The following is a 16,054-nucleotide window of genomic DNA, read 5'->3' as shown; positions in this document are numbered from 1 at the left end:
ACATGTGTACAGGTGTACAGGTGTAGAGGTGTCGGCGTAATCTAAATGTCTTTTGGTCTTGCGTCTTTGACGCTTGACGCAAACAAAGAACGCGCCGCTCCGAGTGGCCAAGGGCCCAGACACGCGGCTGGAACTGCTTGATATTACAGAACCCAGAAGTACAGGATGAACACTAGAAATATGATGCCCACGGCCGCCGCCTTCACGTACATGGACTTGCGGTTGAGCAGCTTGGCGTCCTTCTTGTACTTCTGCGACATCATCGACAGGTTCTGCGTCTTGGTGTCGAGTTCTGAAAGGGAGTAAAGGGTGGTGGGTGAGTGGGTGAGTGGCACAATCAAGCGTAGATAGTCGCTCGGTCTGGAGATAGTTCATAGTTACCCGCCAGCACTGTGCCACGTTGGAGCACGTCGTCAATGTTTTGCACCATGATGCGCTGCACATCCTGTAGCTGTGTGTTGATGCTGCTGATGTTGCGTCTGCGGTCCGTCAACTGCTTTTTCGCCTTCTGTATGTACACGTCGAACTCGATGAATGCGTATGGGCGCGTCACCGAGTTGACCCGTCGTCCGTAGTTGGCGTGGAACTCCTGGGCCAGGTCCTCCAGGTAATTGAAGGCCAGGCGCTTTGAGTACATCTTGTCCACCATCACCAGGTAGCAGACGTCGTTCTCGATTAGGTAGCTGCAGGGATAATGTGGAATCATTTAACTGGGGCGTCCATTGCATCATCCGGATAGGTCGGCTTTTTGCGGATAGTCAGCGTTTCATTTGAGTTCGTTTCAAATGAAGTGAATACTTTATGCTACGGAACTAAATCAACTAGCACTGACTACCCGCAGAGCCGAAAAACCTTTGTCCCTGGTGTGATTCTAAAGTGGCCTTTTATATGCCCTTTATATGCACTTGTAACTCACTGGAATAGGTAGGGTCCGGTCTCGATACTGCTTCGTGCCGGCGAGTGGGTGCCCAGCTTGCGGAAGAGCATCTTGGCCTGGTTTTGGTAGTCCAGTATGCTGCGTCCGCTCTGAAAGTGAAAGTGACTTGGTGACTTAGTGACTGACTTAGTTGCGGCAGCGAAACGGAACGGAACGGAGCGGATTAGAAAGTGAAGCACACGGCTAGGCTACCTGCTCGTCATCCTGCATGGTGCCCACCAGTGGCAGGCCATCGATGACTCTGGCTATCATGGTCAGCAGCGCCATGGCTTCTGCTGTTTCTGGTTACGATTGCTCGCGTCGCGGGACTGCGTTTCACGTCTTCTTGGCCACGGCTGCACTTTGCCGCCGCCTCCTCCTGCTTCTCCTCCTCCCGTTGGCTGCTACTTAGCTCCGATGTGGCCCCGATGCAGTCCAGTCACCACCAGTGGCTGAAGTTTGTGTCAGGGCGTCCTAGTCGGGTGTAGTCTCGTCGTCTTCGATTTTACAACTCGGCCGATCGGACGGCGCTTGCCGGAGTGCTCCGCCGCTTCCCGGGATTTCTGAATGGACTCTGCCTCGAATCGGGCACGCTCGATGGTACCATGAAAACTGTGTTGCAACGTCGCGGAGTGGCGGAGTGTTGGCGGGTGGCTGGGATCGGATTGAATTGGATTGGGGGGTTTCTGTGGCTGTTTGTTGCAATGTAACCACGTCACCGGTATGTCCGTGGAAAAATACCAAATAGTGGCATATAGGCAGCATACCGCAGAGTGCGAAATCCACCGCGAACGGTCACACTAACGGAAGTCCATTATACCAGTTTTTTGTTTTTTGGCTTTTCGCTCGTTCAAATTTATGTGGAATGATTTATTCAACTCGTTTTGAAACCAGCGCGCCCCTGAAAATGGCGTTTTCGCATTTCCGGGGTTTTCCGCCAGCTATTTTTCCAGGCCCACAGCTTGGACAGCTTGTGCTCCCCCTTAAATTGCGTAAATTGAACAAGGATACGGATAAAGGATCCCCTAAAGTTCTGATAAAAGTATTCTTCAATTCTTGCCTTCAATCCTGAATCTTTCCATTATTCCAAAGCTTTTTTGAGTTACAACCTGATCCATTTGGTTAATTGCAACCAAACTGTGAATATATTAATTCGAATTTAATGGGACTGGGACTGGGACTGGAATGGCGAGCCTTGGAGTTCGCGCCTTGTGGAGAAAGAGCCCATTCCTGTTTGCCAGCTGAGTGAATTGAGAGAATTAACCAACATAAATCGGAATCCCTGGCACGCCGCGCCACTTTCGCAGCCTCGACTGCTCCAGCTCCAGACGGTTGCGCAATCCGCTCCAAATCCGCTGGCGCTGGCGCAGATGCCGGAAGTGGACCGCCCAAAAGTCGGTGACCAAGCCCAACCGGTTCGCCGCAGAGACCATCTGCTGAATGGACATCCACATCCATCCCAGTCGTGGCCGGCCCCAGAAGGAAAAGTGGTTCGCCCGCGAAACCGGACTTGGACTTGCACTTGAGGCAGGGACCTAACTACATGGTACTTGGCGGTGGAAATGGCGATGGAGGTGGAGACGGAGTTGCGTGTGCGTTTGAAGTGACCACCGGACCAATCTTTACACTAGGAAAATAGTACAAACCCAAGGCGAGTTATTCTATTGTATTATGAATCGGAACCATTCACGTTTCTGCACATTCAAAGGAATTAGAGGATCAGTTTTTTATTTTAAAAAAATGTGATCTCAAATCAAATGCATTGCAAGTAACTTTGCACCCACCGAGGATTGCAGTCGACCTTTTTTCACCGTGTAATCGCATCACCCGCAGCGAAATGCGTGCGCTTCCGTTTTGCTCGACTTGGCCTCCTTCCTCGTTCCTCGGTCCGTGGGAAGCAGGGAGACCCATGTATATATAAGCCACTGCTCCGCCTAGAGGCTCCACAATACAAAGTCAGTCATGGCCGGGTCAGTTCGTGCGGCGCTCCTGGGTCTCCTGCTGCAGATCCTGTGCAATGGGCTAGCTGCTCAGCAGCTGCTCCTCACGCGTCCCCAAAGGAGCCTGTTCGAGGCTCCGCTGGGTCACCTCGGTAGCCTCGGTCACGTGGAGCAAGTGGAGCACCTGCCCTCTTTGGGCTGGAATAGTGTTGGCGCCGGACTCGGACTCGGAGCGGGCGAGTGGGGCTACAGCCCCGTTGGCCTGGGCCACATGAGCAAGGATGAGCTGCTAACCCTGCTGGAGGCCTGGAAGGAGGTGGAGCAGGAGTCGGCCACGACAACGACTGCGCCGCCAGCAGATGCCACCACACGTAGACCAGCTCCACCACCACCACCACCACCACCGCCTCCTCCTCCACGACCCATTCCCATACCCGTGTCCATTGCAATGCCTGCTCCGGGTCTTCCGAGCTTTCCCCAGCCGCCCTCCGGAACTCCCATTACAGTGAGGCTCCCGGCTTTCGTGCCTGTTCGTCTGGCTGCCGTGTTTACTCCGCCTGCCGGTGGTCAAGCTGGTACTGGTACTGGTGCTGCTCCGCCTGCTGACGGAGTCGGAGACGCTGGAGGAGATGACTTGGCCACCGATGACGCGTCGGATGACGTGCCAGATGACGGCGCCACTACCCGGCTCTTCCGCTTTATGCCCATGCCAGGTGCTCGAACCAGGCCGCCATCCAATCTACAGCCCAGGCAGCAGTTTGTGGTGAGGAACACCCTGGACAGCGTGGATGCGGGCACTGCTCCTGTCAGGCAGCAGGTTAAACCGGAAGTCCAGCCCAAGGCGCCTACTCCTCCCTCCATTCCCAAGCTCCCGAGCCACCCAACTCCCTTCTTCCGACCCAGGTAAGCAGATACGAGAGCGACAGAAGTGGTCACCTTGCCGGCCAGCTCATTCCGCTCTATCTTGCTCCAGGTTTGGTGTGCCACCGAGTCTGGCCAACGCCCGCTTCGAGCTGGTGCCCTCCTCCCAAATCATCGGCGACTGGCGGGAGTGATCCTGTGCAGCACCTGACTGATCCACTGACCAAAACAGAGTACCTTCCGAGGAAACAACCAGGCTCGCGCTTTCGAAGGAGGCTGCCTTGCTAGACTGTTCCCCCTGTGTCCCTCATATACTTTATTTTACTGTATTATATTATTTTTTTGTGCCCAAATACAATATGCAATCAGTCATAGATTAGCTAAGACATACTAGGATAGTCGTTTGTACTGCTCTCGTATTTAAGTAAGCTGCCCAGGAGGAACTATATTAGGCCAGAGCAATCTGAATCTATTTCACAATCGGAGTTCTCCAAATTCCGAAATAGGATTGAACTGACTTCAATCACAGGTGAATGTAGTCTCACTTCACACAAGCTCCGATCAGTTTTATACGTTAGTCTACAGTTTTTATATAACAGGGACGGAAACCTGTATCAACAAATTGATGTCTAGACTCGGAAGATATTCTAAATGTTCTGCTCCGCATCGTTTAATGCACTCTGCGGCGTGGGAGTGCCACGTCCGAACTTCCAGCGCCTAATTGAATACGTCGAGCCGGAACAGGAGAAGGAGGTCAAGGTGGAGACGGAGGTCATGGTGGAGGAGGAGGTCAAGGTGGCGAATCCGACGAAGCTGGTGTGGCGCCGGCAGCAACTGAGTACCGGTTTCCCGCCCAGCGAGATGCGCATACGCTGTCCAGGGGCCTATGTGCTCGCCACCGTCGTGGGGGTGAATCCGCAAACCGGACAACCAATCGCCCAGGGTGTCACTTATCACCGGACCCTGTTGACCGGACACTGTAGGCCGCATCCGTCGGTTAGTCGGCGACCCAAGCTCATGGACATTCGACAGGTACGCCTAAGTCGGGAGTGCTCAGCTAAGAGGAAGGTCGTTTGGAAGCGTCCTAGCATCAGCCGTGGCCGTGTTCCCCGCAGGGTGCGTGCTCAGATGGATTTCGCTAAGCAAATGGCAAAGGAAGGAAAGCCTTTGCATCGCACTCCGGTGCACCACACGGCTGCGCAGACGGAGAAGGAGCAGGAGAGGAGGAAGCTAACTCATGACAAGGCGACCTCCGTGGCCAGTTTCTTCAGCACAAGTATTGCAAACCGATCCGCCGAAGAGTACATGCCCATAAAAGAATCGTTAGTCAAAATCGATTCCCTCTCCGGAAGTGCATACGTGCTCGACCTTGAGCTCAGACGTGTGCTGACCAAGTACAGGGTGTCTGCCAGCCAACTGTCCAAAAGACTGCATCTCCTTGTGCTGGACGAGCTACCCGACAGCCAGGTGGAGGAGGGCAGCACCCAGATCGCGACCTCCAGAAAGGCCAGTACAACGTCTCAGGCAAAAACGCTGAATGCTCGTGAGGATGGGTCAACGCAAGCAGTGGATAACTCCGATTCCAAGAGCTCCAGTCTGGCCACCGACTCCCAGGAAAACCACGAACTATCCACGGCGGCAGGTCTCACGGCGGCATTCGTTCGGCGACAGGAGCTGTTCCAGCTCCTGGCCAAGAAGCGATAGCCGTGGTGCAGGGAAGGGCGGCACGTTCTTTAAATTTTGTAGTGAATAAAGTATGTATGCATGTTTTTAAGTGGTCCGGAAAGAATTTTTGCGAATTTCAACCAAATTGAATGCAGTGTTTAAATTCGCAGCTATCGATTACTAAGAAGTTGGCAGCGGCAGCGATAACTATCGTCTATGTTCAATGCCCTTGAACGCTGACCAACACTGAAGCACGTACACATGCAAATGCCATTGTAGGTGTATTTCCACTAGTACGTTTTCATTGGCATGTGTACATTTTCTCAATTATTTCCTTCTATTCCAACTAAAGTCTCCCACTTCAGGCATGTAATTACCTAACACCGTGCATACTCGCCAAGCCCTTTAGTAATACCGCTCCAGCACGTTTAAATTGGGCGAATGCGCGCGTTAGTGTGACCGCGGGCCACCGCTGGCGAAATACCAGCCGCTAAACATAAAATCCATTCATTTATATTAACGTGTCAGACCCTGGCTATGCAGCCCAATCACAAAATCATAAAGTAGTAGCAAAAAAATTAGTTTTCCACCCGCACCAGCCACAGTCCACAGTCCATACCCAGGGCCACAACGCCCGCGCAGCCCCAGAAGTGGATAGTTCGAACGCGGAGTGGATCAAACACACCTGCACGACTCGACCTGTCAAGTTTTCCCGCCTTTTCCACGGCGATGGAGTTGTAAATTAGTGCTTTTATTAATGTGTTTTAATCAACAACCGTGGCCGTGGTGTGGTCCTGGCTAATCGTAGCATCGCAGCGCTGTTCGCTTTGTCCCTGGTCTTGTCGCCTGCTCTTTTGTTGTGCTCCCCCGAGGAGGGTGTATCGCGAACACACACTCGCACACACACACAAACACACTCGCCCGCGCACACAAACACACACGCCCAAGTCGTTTCGGCGGGAAAGTTCATTATTTATGTAATTTAGTGTAAATTCTCGTAAAAGCCAGCAGTTACATGTCCGCGAGGAGCGCGGCGGCCAGCGCAGCACACACCGGCAGCCACTAGGAGAAGTCAGAAGCAGCGCAAGGCCCGCACACCGCCCACAGCGCACAGCCCACCGCCCATCGCCCACAGCAGCGTTCCGGTTGCTAGCCCCTACTACGGCGACCCCGTCTCCGCCCGCCGTCTTCAGGCTGCGGCAAGAAGCAGCGACCGCCGCGGAAAGCATCCGCAAGCAGCCGGGCCAGGGAAGTCACCCGCAGCGATGAGCGAGCCCGAGCCCCAGGAACTGGGCGCCGAGGTAGTCAGCGGATCGGTAGCGACCAGCGACGACAGCCTGGAGATGACCAAGGCCAAGTATACGAACCTGTGCCGGGATCTCAACATGGACCGGCGGACAGAGGAGCAGGGCTACCAGGCGTTCCACGAGGTGTCCCAGAGGTGCTCCTTGGAGGTGAGTTTCGAGGTGGAAGAGGTAGTGTCCAGTCTAACGCCCTTTTTTGTTTGCATTGCTTGCCCAACAGGGCGAGTCCCTCCACTGGCTGTGCTGCGCCTTGTACGCGGCCTGCCGAAGATGCAGCACACCCACGGTGATTGGCCAGGATGCGGTGGTCAGGGGCAACTGTGTGTCCCTGAACAATTTGCTGCGCTGCTGCCAGATGAGGTGAGTTACCGCAGTTCCTGCCTACAGTTCCGGACCTAACCATTTCAATCATCACAATCCCAATCCGCAGCATATACGACTTCAAGACCAAAATTAAGCAGTGGTGCGACATGGCTAACCTGCCGCAGGAGTTCGTCAAGGAGATCGAGGTTCTGGACCGCAAGTTCAGCATCACATTCACTCTATACAAGCGTTTCTGCACCATCTTCGACATGATCTTCTCGTGCCCGCCCAACGAGAAGAAGCACTCCAAGTACATGTGCGTATATCATCGTCTCAACCTGACACAGTGTATGTGAATATAAAGTTTCCCTCTTTGGAACAGCTCGCTGCATGGCAACCACGCCCATGGGAAGTGCTCGTACATCAAGCTGGACGACATCTGCTGGCGCCTGTTCCTCTGCGCCAAGAACCAAAAGCCGAGCAACACCGTGGACCTGGTGACATCCTTCAACCTGATGATTTGCTGCATAGACCTGATATACAACAATGTGCTGGCCGAGAAGCGCACCGATCTCATCAACCCCAAGTTCGAGGGCCTGCCGAGCAACTGGACGGAGCTGGACTTTCGTCACAAGCCGCACTGCATTCTGGCCTACTTCTGTGACATGACCGAGGAGGCTAAAGCCATGAAGGCCACCACCTTCCGCCAGATCATTTCGAGCTTCTTTCAGGCTTCGGTAAGTGTGACGTATGCACTATTGCTTGAATATCAATTAATTTGTTCTGTTCTCAATCCGATCAGACCATCTACGGCAACAAGGACACCATGCTGGGCCTATTGGCTAACGAAAACTTCGAGCGCAACCTCAAGTCCCTCAACATCAGCTACGAGCAGTACGTCCTGAGTGTTGGCGAATTCGACGAGCGCATCCTGAGTGCCTACGATGCGGGGGAGCACACCGCCCTCAACGACCAGTCCCTGCGTCCGCCGGTTACCCCGCTCACCCGCAAGCAAGACCTGCCTGCGCAGACCGCGATGGCCGGCGATAAATTCGAGCCCGTCCGCAACGCCACCAACAACGTGAAGCAGCTGACCGCCTTCGGACGGATCACGGAACCCACGGACTTTGTCAAGTAAGTAGGCCCGTTGCCCTTGTATTTGGGTGTCGAGTTTTCCTGGGTACTATTCAAAACCTGTGCGCGAAGAAAGCTAAAGCTGATTCTCATTTCCCTTATCTGTATGTGCACGGTGTTGTAAACAAAGCTCGTGTTTAGTGTACGCCATCAGCATTTAGTTTACTTGATCGCGGAATCAATCGTGGGAAACAAGCACGAATCGCGAGCAATTTCAGTTGATCCAAGGATCGATTGGATTGAATCCCAGACTGATTTCCATAACTCACATTCTGATATCGCCATGTTTCTCTTCTTTAGGCAAGCTGGCGAGGAGGTAATCACCAAGCTGCTGAGCATCATCGAGGGGATCAAGCAGAAATTCCTCGCCAAGTATCCGTCAACGGAGGCGAGGAGCCGCTTCCGGCTAGCGAAGTCCTTCTACTTCTACCTGCTCGACCAGATCCTGCAGGCGGAAATTCGGAACAAGCCCGACATCGATCTCAAGCGACTGCTGGTGCAGAAGATCTCCCTGGACATCTTCAACATCACGCTGATGGCCTGCTGCGTGGAGCTGGTGCTGGAGGCCTACAAGACGGAGCTCAAGTTCCCGTGGGTGCTCGACTGTTTCAGTATTAGTGCGTTCGAGTTCCAGAAGATCATCGAGATCGTGGTGCGGCACGGCTCGCACGAGGGCTGTCTGAACCGGTCGCTGATCAAGCACCTCAACTCCATCGAGGAGACGTGTCTGGAGCGGCTGGCCTGGGCGCGGAACTCGACCGTTTGGGAAATGATCGCCTCCTTCCCACTGCCGTTGCCCACGTGGCTCCGGGTGAACCTCGATCGCTCCGCCGGCGCTCTGCAGATTTTCCTGCGCAAGGTCTACCTGCTGGGCTGGCTGCGCATCCAGAAGCTGTGCTCGGAGCTGTCGCTCTGCGAGAAGACGCCCGAGTGCATCTGGCACATCTTTGAGCACTCGATCACCCACGAGACGGAGTTGATGAAGGACCGCCACCTCGATCAAAATATTATGTGTGCAATATATATCTACATAAGAGTGAGTAGCACCACAGCGATCTTCTGTCTCTGTCCGATTCGCTGGCTTACATAATGACCTTTTTGAAATGCATTCAAGAAATGCAGCTGAAGACCCACTTATAATAATATAATATAATATCCAACCCGCAGGTAAAGCGAATGGAGGACCCCAAGTTCAGCGACATTATGCGGGCATATCGCAACCAGCCGCAGGCGGTGAACAGCGTCTACCGCGAGGTGTTCATCGGCGACAACGAGGACGGCGAGCCAAAGGTGAAGGACATTATTCACTTCTACAACAACACATACGTGCCGGTGATCCGGCAGTTCGCCATCGACTACCTGAACGTAACGCCGGACGTGAGTGGCCGGATCTCGGACCTGCAGCTCTCCCCGCACCCGAAGGAACGGACCGCCCAGCCCAAGAAGGTGACCCAGAGCCACTCGCTATTCGTGTCGCAGATGTCCAAGAACGAGATACAGCAGTCGCCCAACCAGATGGTCTACAGCTTCTGCCGCAGCCCCGCTAAGGTAAGTAGTTCGGAGCTCTCCACAGCTCTGGCATCGATGAATCTAATCGACTAATCCCCTCGTGCTATTCCCGCAGGACCTTCAGGCTATGAACGAAAAGGTGCGCGGCGGCAAGCGCATGCTCAGCTTTGGCGACGAGCCCGGACTGGGCGGCATTGTGGAGATGAAGCGCCCGCACCTCAGCCAGATCAAGGCCGTCATGGACGACCGGGAACTGCAGTCAGCCGAGCAGCGGCCCGCTGTTCCCACGGAGGAGGGCGTCGGGGGCGCAGGAGGAGGAGAACACGAGACATAGACACGGGGCTTATGGGGGCAGATTAGACTTAAGGCTTTTACAAAAACTAAAAAAAACCACAAGAACTACAAAATCTGGCGCCGAAGGCCGCGCTTTCTACGCACTGGCCCCTCCGGCGCACGTTCGACTATTTTATGATTGTTTTTTTAAATAATAACTCTTTATTTGACATTTTAACTTAAATCCAATTGCAACCAACTATATTAATGCATCCCCTTTTATTTAGCTTAACGCCAGCCAACCATATAAATCATATGCTAACCCAACACTTGGAAATAGTTGTAGTAAATATTTGATCACCACACACATCCATCGGTCGCGGCTCCCCGAAAGATCCGCATCCTGGTGGGCCGCGGTCTCTAAATCACTAACAAATAAACAAATCAAATTAAGGCAATCCACATTATATATAAAAGCTTATATACAAATATACTTTATACAAATTGATATTGTTTGTATTACTTACGGATTTTTTCCTTGTTCCGTCGGTCGCCAAGCAAATTTTCTCCGGTCGAAATTGCCAACTTTACAAGTTCCAGGCACCAGGCGAACAGAAACAGTAGCAAGCGCCAGCTGGCCGCTCAAATTTAACCAAAACAGCTGATCGCTTTTTCATGATGGCCGCCCTGTACGTTTTTCCAGTCGTCATTCGACCAATGGGTAGCCAGCGACGGAGGGGTAACCGTTACTTATTCCATGATCCCGCCCTATACGCCTTTCCAGTCAGCAGGCAACGATCATGTCAGCCTGCCCCCTACGCGAATTTATGTTCGCCTGGTGTTGAGTCACCGAGAATCCACAAATCTTGCACAAAATTTCCGACCCGGCATCATTTTTCCCAGTCAAATTGCTACTTTTTGGGATCCCAGATACCAGGCGAACAGAATCAGCAGCAAGCAGCTGCTGGCAGCTCGAAATCAATTGAAACAGCTGATCCTTTTCATGATGGCCGCCCTTTTTCATGATGGCTGCCATTTCGATTTCTCCAGCTCCTTTTGACCAATAGGAGAGCAGCGAAACCGTTACTTGGGATCTGAATTCAGAGCAGTGATGAGCGACCACGTTGTTCTTGTGTTCGTGTCACGATTTTGGCACGATAGGTTCGAAAGTGCCTTGCATTACATGGGTGCGTGCCGAAATGAAGAGGCACGCGGGCATCTCTATCTAAGCGCCTTTTAAACTGATCAGCTGATTGTTTTGCACGTGCTGATCTTTCTGCGCGCCTGGTGTCTGAAATCAAGAACTTTTGCAATGAGTTTGAAAAATTTCCGACCCGGCATCATTTTTCCCAGTCAAATTGCCACTTTTTGGGATCCCAGATACCAGGCGAACAGAATCAGCAGCAAGCAGCTGCTGGCAGCTCGAAATCAATTGAAACAGCTGATCCTTTTCATGATGGCCGCCCTTTTTAATGATGGCTGCCATTTCGATTTCTCCAGCTCCTTTTGACCAATAGGAGAGCAGCGCATCCGTTACTTGAGAGCTGAGTGCAGAGCAGTGATGAGCGACCACGTTGTTCTTGTGTTCGTGTCACGATTTTAGCACGATAGGCACGAAAGTCCCTTGCATTACATGGGCGCGTGCCGAAACTAAAAGGCACGCGGGCATCTCTGTCTAAGCGCCAATTTGACTGATCAGCTGATTGTTTTGCACGTGCTGATATTTCTGCGCGTCTGGTTTGTAAGATTGAGAAATGATGCAATAGTGTGGTTGCGCTAGGAGAGAATTTATTTTTGGGAGTCCTGGGTTAGGTAGGTGAAAGGCTGGAGCAGGAGGCTCCTACGGGTCCAGCCGGAGTGTGCTCGTGATGAACGCCAAGGCGCAGCGCTGCTGGTTGCTGACCTCCGCCTGCAGACGCTGCTCCAGCAGAGGACTGCAGGTGAAGAGTGAAGCCGACTGCTCGGGAACAATGCGGAATGCGACGCGCCGCCACGTGGCGCGCACCTCCTCCAAGCGATCTTCCTCCAGGTACTCTCGCATCATCGGCAGATCCGAGCTCCTGGCCAGCATCAGCAGGTGGGCAATGGCCAGGCACAACTGCTGCTGGAGTGCATCCCGGTGGTTGTACTCCTCGAAGCTTTCCAGCGCATTGGAGCGCACCAGAGCGTCCAGGAGGGAACGCCATACCAGCGGAAAGTGGGTGCTGAAGTCCTGACGCTGCTCGACCTGCAGCAGAACTCCGGCTGCATTGGTGCGCACTTTGAAGTTGGCGTGCTGCACCACCAACTGGCAGAGGGTGGGGAATAGGATGCCAGCCAGGTGGTTGTTGGTGAAGAAGGCCCTGTGCTTCACCAGGTTTCCGATGGCATAGCACGCATTCCACTTCACCTTTGCGTTGCCCGAGGATTTGACGCAGTCCAGCAGCTTAGACATGGCCACTTGCATCTGTTCACCGTTTCCCAGGGGCTGGGCCTGCAGGATCTGCAAGAGATTCCCCAGGGCACGTACCGCATTGGCCCTGACCTTGTCGTTGTCGGCACAGCTCTTCGTGGCCGCCTGGATGAGGCGTTCCAAAAGTTCGGCGGAAATGCGTTCGGTCTGGTTGGGAATGCCGGCCACCAGGGCGTCACTGATGTTCCCCAGGGCCCAGGCGGCCTTGATCCTCACCACCAGCTGGGAATCACCGATAATGCGCAAGGTCAGCTCCGCTGCATTCTCCACAAATCCCAGATCCGTCCTCAGCGAGGGATGTAGCACGTAGACGGCCATGGCCCGCAAAGCGGCTCCCCTGACCAGTGGCTCCTCATGATCGTCGCTGGCGCAACCGCTTAGGAAGGCCAACAGGGCGGTCCTCTGGCCATCCGGGAGTCTCTCGAAACTAAAGGATCCCATGTTGGACAGGGCGTCGCACAGAGCGCACTTCAAGGAAAACCCGGCGGAATCGTAGGCTTCATAGGTGGCCGGCAGCAGTGTGAGCCAAAAGGACATCTGCAGCTCCCGTTCTGCCGGTTCCGGCAACAGCCTGCCCAGCTGGTAGCCAACGGAGTCCAGGCAGCGTGCGGCGTACAGCTTCACATCAATAGCGGGATCCCTCAGTCCGGCGGATATCACCTTTGACAAACGGACCTGATGTCCTCGCAGCAGGCCTATGTGTGTGGCCATGGCCTGGAGCACCTGGAAGCACTCCAAGCGCACGGTGGATGGCGTTCCCATGCCCTCCAGAAAGCGGAGCACCTGCCGCAGCAGCCATGAATTGCGCGGAATGGATGGGGACACTGTGTGGGTGGGATTCACCACATTTTTCTGCGCTGGTTGCTGCTCCTCCTCCTCGAGTTCCATCTCCGCATCCGAGTCGCACAGCTCCTGGTGGGTTTCTTCTACCGTGGTCGCCTGTTCCATTTGAAGGTTTCTCTGACTAGGAGCCAGTCCTACGGAGCTGGCAATCTCCGGCGTAAGCTTGGATGTGCCCACCAGCATTTCCATGACCAGCAATGCGGACACGGCGACCGGAGGGTCCGCACTCTTGGTCAGTTTTTTCACGTGACCCACAAACTCGTAGACAAAGCCCATTTCCAGCTGGTCAAAGGGCGTGGCCTGCACCAAAACGGCCAAGCACTTGAGGCACTGGGTCAGCACAGGCGGCGTATACTCCCGCTCGAGGATGGCGCTCAAGGTGCGATAAGCGGTCAACACAGAGCTGGCCAGGCTGACGGCAAATGGCGTAAAGTTGCTGGGGCCGCGGGAGCATGCCTGGCTGAGGAATGACTTTGACCCGTACAACAGCTGCGCTCCCACCTGCAAGGCCAGGGCTCGACAACGGGAATTGGTGTCCTTCAGACCATGGAGCAGTAGGTGGCGGCTACCGCCCGCATCTCCGTCGGGGAACAGCACGTGCCAGTAGCCGTACAACGAGCGGCGGGGCAGTTGATTGGTCAGGGAGCTGAGCAAATGTAGAGCGGAGATCCGCACCTTGACCGCTTGCTGTCGGTGGTGCTTGTTCTCTGTCTGCTGATCCGAATCGGAGGGCAGACCGTTCTCAGCCGAGTCTCCAGTTAGGCAGCCGTAGTCCTGGTTACCCATCAGCAACAGACGCTCTCGCGGATTGCCCTCTTGGTGTTCACTGACCGCCTGGCTCCGCTGTTTGGCGAGCGATCGCATCTTGCGCACTTTGTTCTTGCGGCCGCAGGAGCGGGACATCTGGGCGGGCAGCTGGTCTTCCTCTTCCTTCTCCTGACCATAGGCAGCCGACTGCTGTGCGGGCGGCAACTTCCTGGGCTTTAGTTGGGTTTCTCCTTCAGCTCCATACTGCAGGTAGCACTGGACTAGCCCCATTAGTTCGGGCACTCTCTGCGCCGCATAGTCGGGCTGCCTGGTCATCAGCTTCTGAATCAACTGCAGGCTCTGCGCCAGCAGCAGGGGCAACTGCTCCTTGGCGACCAGCCAGCAGCCCTCCAAGTGCATGTTGATGAGCGAGTTGACCAGACCCTGGCTGTGCACGCCCACCTCCGGCGATTCCTCCAGCTCGGCCAGCACAAGTTCCTGGCACTGCAGCAGCAAAAGGGCGGCGTCCATATCTTTGGCTTGCGTTAGTGCGCTCAATCTTGGCCAGAACCCAGACAGTTTCTCCTTCGGCGTCGCTTTCAGCATGCTCAGCATCAAGTTGCCAGCTGCGACGGACGGCTTCGACTCCGTTTCTGCCATTAGCTCTTCCACTAGCAGGTGGGACCTCACCACAATTATCCTCCTGGCCAAGATTAGCTCGTTGAGCCACAGCTGCCAAAGACGCAACAAGTCATGGTGCCCTCTCGCTCGCACGCCAGCGACCAGCTGCTGCAGACGATCCGCCGCCACGCCCACAGGGACGCCGATGTTGTGGTCCAGTTCCCGGACGAGCTGCAAGTGCGCCTGACGCTCCGCCTCGTCCTGATCCGCTCTAGACTCCGCCTCCAGAAGGTCCCGGCGCAGATCCATTTCTATTGTATCGAATGTTTACCTCATGCGATAACGATTACCCGATAACTCACTGCAGGCGCAGGCAGTGTGACCAGGCGGTGTGACCAGTGCTGCCAATGAAAGGCGCCAAGAATTCAAAAAATATAATTATATGCCCGTTACTTTCAAACCAAAAGGCTGCCTTGTACTCGTTGAACAGCAGGGAAGCAGGGTAATTCCCTTGCCGAGGGGTAAACGAAAGAAAAAAATAGTCGAAACAGCACAGTACTTCAGATCTGCTGACTACATATATCAGTCAACTTTGCCCTTTAGAAGCCATTTCCGGATATCCAAGGACACAAATAGGTGCAGGATGCAGGACGACATCTGTTGCTTCAGTTGTTCGCTTAGTTTTGCCCGAACAATAAGAGAATTCGGCTTGTGATTGATGCAACTAAATGCGCAGCAGCAAATTTTCGAACGGACGGACTATCTCATCAGTATTTATATCGCAATCGCTGACTTTGGCGGCGTGCCGCCATCGCGCCCTCTCTTTTTGACCCCACTACCCGTCCCGCTCTGCCTCTGGAACAGCAGCAGATATGGCTTGAAAAGCCAAGTAAACACTTGTTGCTACTTGAGTTTTGACACAATTCGAGGACTGCAAGTGGTTCCGCCCAAGGCGATCTCAAAGTTCCCTGTGTCTGCCTCAAAGGTCCGAGAACTTCAGTCGTCGAAAGGGTCGCTAGTTTCCACAACTTCTTGTGCGGCTCAGGCTCCAAATGACCAATGTATGTATAGATGAACATGATATGTATGAGGAAACAGGCTCAATTGTCAAGTTATCAAGCCTCGTAGCACCGAGTGCACCGGTAATCGCAACGTTTATCTATCGAGGTATGTCGAGTTACGATCTTCAGATAGATTGCCTGCGAATGGAATGGAATCAATGTTTACCCAGATCGCTCCTATTGTTTCTACTATATCGTCAGCGTGGTCGGCGAGTTATGCGAGCAGTGGAAGTGTGTGAAGGTTTTGTATTTGCCTGTTTAGGGCTTTGCAAATAAAAGCAAACAGATTGCGATCGCAGCGCCGTAGGTCATACTGTCTGCCATGATTTTTCCAGAAGCCACTTCTAGCTGCAGAACCAGATTACCTTATATAGTATGCTTGCAGACTTGATAATATCAATGCCTGCGAAGAGGGGATCTGTGTG

The 16,054-nt window shown here is 53.8% G+C and overlaps 5 protein-coding genes across 5 annotated transcripts; 3 read left to right on the top strand and 2 right to left on the bottom strand.

Annotated features, from left to right (window-relative positions):
* Nucleotides 1-58: 58 nt before the first annotated feature.
* LOC122625254 (vesicle-trafficking protein SEC22b) lies at nucleotides 59-1,624 on the bottom strand. Its single transcript, XM_043805273.1, has 4 exons — nucleotides 1,130-1,624; nucleotides 917-1,026; nucleotides 382-683; nucleotides 59-292 (listed from the first exon to the last, which is right to left on the bottom strand). Exons 1-4 carry the CDS (start codon nucleotides 1,202-1,204, stop codon nucleotides 144-146), a joined length of 636 nt encoding a protein of 211 aa, XP_043661208.1. The 5' UTR covers nucleotides 1,205-1,624; the 3' UTR covers nucleotides 59-143.
* Nucleotides 1,625-1,760: 136 nt separating this feature from the next.
* Nucleotides 1,761-4,062, top strand: LOC122625251 (WAS/WASL-interacting protein family member 3). The gene is made up of 2 exons (XM_043805271.1): nucleotides 1,761-3,759; nucleotides 3,830-4,062. Exons 1-2 carry the CDS (start codon nucleotides 2,879-2,881, stop codon nucleotides 3,909-3,911), a joined length of 963 nt encoding a protein of 320 aa, XP_043661206.1. The 5' UTR covers nucleotides 1,761-2,878; the 3' UTR covers nucleotides 3,912-4,062.
* Nucleotides 4,063-4,253: 191 nt separating this feature from the next.
* On the top strand, nucleotides 4,254-5,491 carry LOC122625250. Its single transcript, XM_043805270.1, has one exon. The coding sequence runs from the start codon at nucleotides 4,369-4,371 to the stop codon at nucleotides 5,419-5,421; it is 1,053 nt and encodes a 350-aa protein (XP_043661205.1). The 5' UTR covers nucleotides 4,254-4,368; the 3' UTR covers nucleotides 5,422-5,491.
* Nucleotides 5,492-5,879: 388 nt separating this feature from the next.
* Nucleotides 5,880-10,413, top strand: LOC122625249 (retinoblastoma family protein). The gene is made up of 8 exons (XM_043805269.1): nucleotides 5,880-6,836; nucleotides 6,907-7,046; nucleotides 7,117-7,305; nucleotides 7,372-7,726; nucleotides 7,792-8,123; nucleotides 8,424-9,159; nucleotides 9,291-9,671; nucleotides 9,748-10,413. Exons 1-8 carry the CDS (start codon nucleotides 6,648-6,650, stop codon nucleotides 9,964-9,966), a joined length of 2,541 nt encoding a protein of 846 aa, XP_043661204.1. The 5' UTR covers nucleotides 5,880-6,647; the 3' UTR covers nucleotides 9,967-10,413.
* Nucleotides 10,414-11,676: 1,263 nt separating this feature from the next.
* On the bottom strand, nucleotides 11,677-14,914 carry LOC122625247 (HEAT repeat-containing protein 6). The gene has a single exon (XM_043805267.1). The coding sequence runs from the start codon at nucleotides 14,875-14,877 to the stop codon at nucleotides 11,746-11,748; it is 3,132 nt and encodes a 1,043-aa protein (XP_043661202.1). The 5' UTR covers nucleotides 14,878-14,914; the 3' UTR covers nucleotides 11,677-11,745.
* Nucleotides 14,915-16,054: the final 1,140 nt, after the last annotated feature.

This window comes from Drosophila teissieri, chromosome X (assembly GCF_016746235.2).
Source record: "Drosophila teissieri strain GT53w chromosome X, Prin_Dtei_1.1, whole genome shotgun sequence".
Lineage (NCBI taxonomy): Eukaryota > Metazoa > Arthropoda > Insecta > Diptera > Drosophilidae > Drosophila > Drosophila teissieri.
This window is presented reverse-complemented; position numbering and strand designations above follow the sequence as displayed.

Bases quoted from the DNA above. Each gene is read 5' to 3' on its own strand.
- LOC122625254 (XM_043805273.1), bottom strand. From the start codon at position 1,204: ATGGCGCTGCTGACCATGATAGCCAGAGTCATCGATGGCCTGCCACTG. The intron at 684-916 runs GTGAGTTACAAG...TTATCCCTGCAG, and splicing joins ACCGGACCCTACCTATTCCA to CTACCTAATCGAGAACGACG. The intron at 293-381 runs GTAACTATGAAC...ACTCCCTTTCAG, and splicing joins ACGTGGCACAGTGCTGGCGG to AACTCGACACCAAGACGCAG.
- LOC122625251 (XM_043805271.1), top strand. From the start codon at position 2,879: ATGGCCGGGTCAGTTCGTGCGGCGCTCCTGGGTCTCCTGCTGCAGATC. The intron at 3,760-3,829 runs GTAAGCAGATAC...ATCTTGCTCCAG, and splicing joins ACTCCCTTCTTCCGACCCAG to GTTTGGTGTGCCACCGAGTC.
- LOC122625250 (XM_043805270.1), top strand. From the start codon at position 4,369: ATGTTCTGCTCCGCATCGTTTAATGCACTCTGCGGCGTGGGAGTGCCA.
- LOC122625249 (XM_043805269.1), top strand. From the start codon at position 6,648: ATGAGCGAGCCCGAGCCCCAGGAACTGGGCGCCGAGGTAGTCAGCGGA. The intron at 7,047-7,116 runs GTGAGTTACCGC...CCCAATCCGCAG, and splicing joins CTGCGCTGCTGCCAGATGAG to CATATACGACTTCAAGACCA. The intron at 9,160-9,290 runs GTGAGTAGCACC...TCCAACCCGCAG, and splicing joins CAATATATATCTACATAAGA to GTAAAGCGAATGGAGGACCC.
- LOC122625247 (XM_043805267.1), bottom strand. From the start codon at position 14,877: ATGGATCTGCGCCGGGACCTTCTGGAGGCGGAGTCTAGAGCGGATCAG.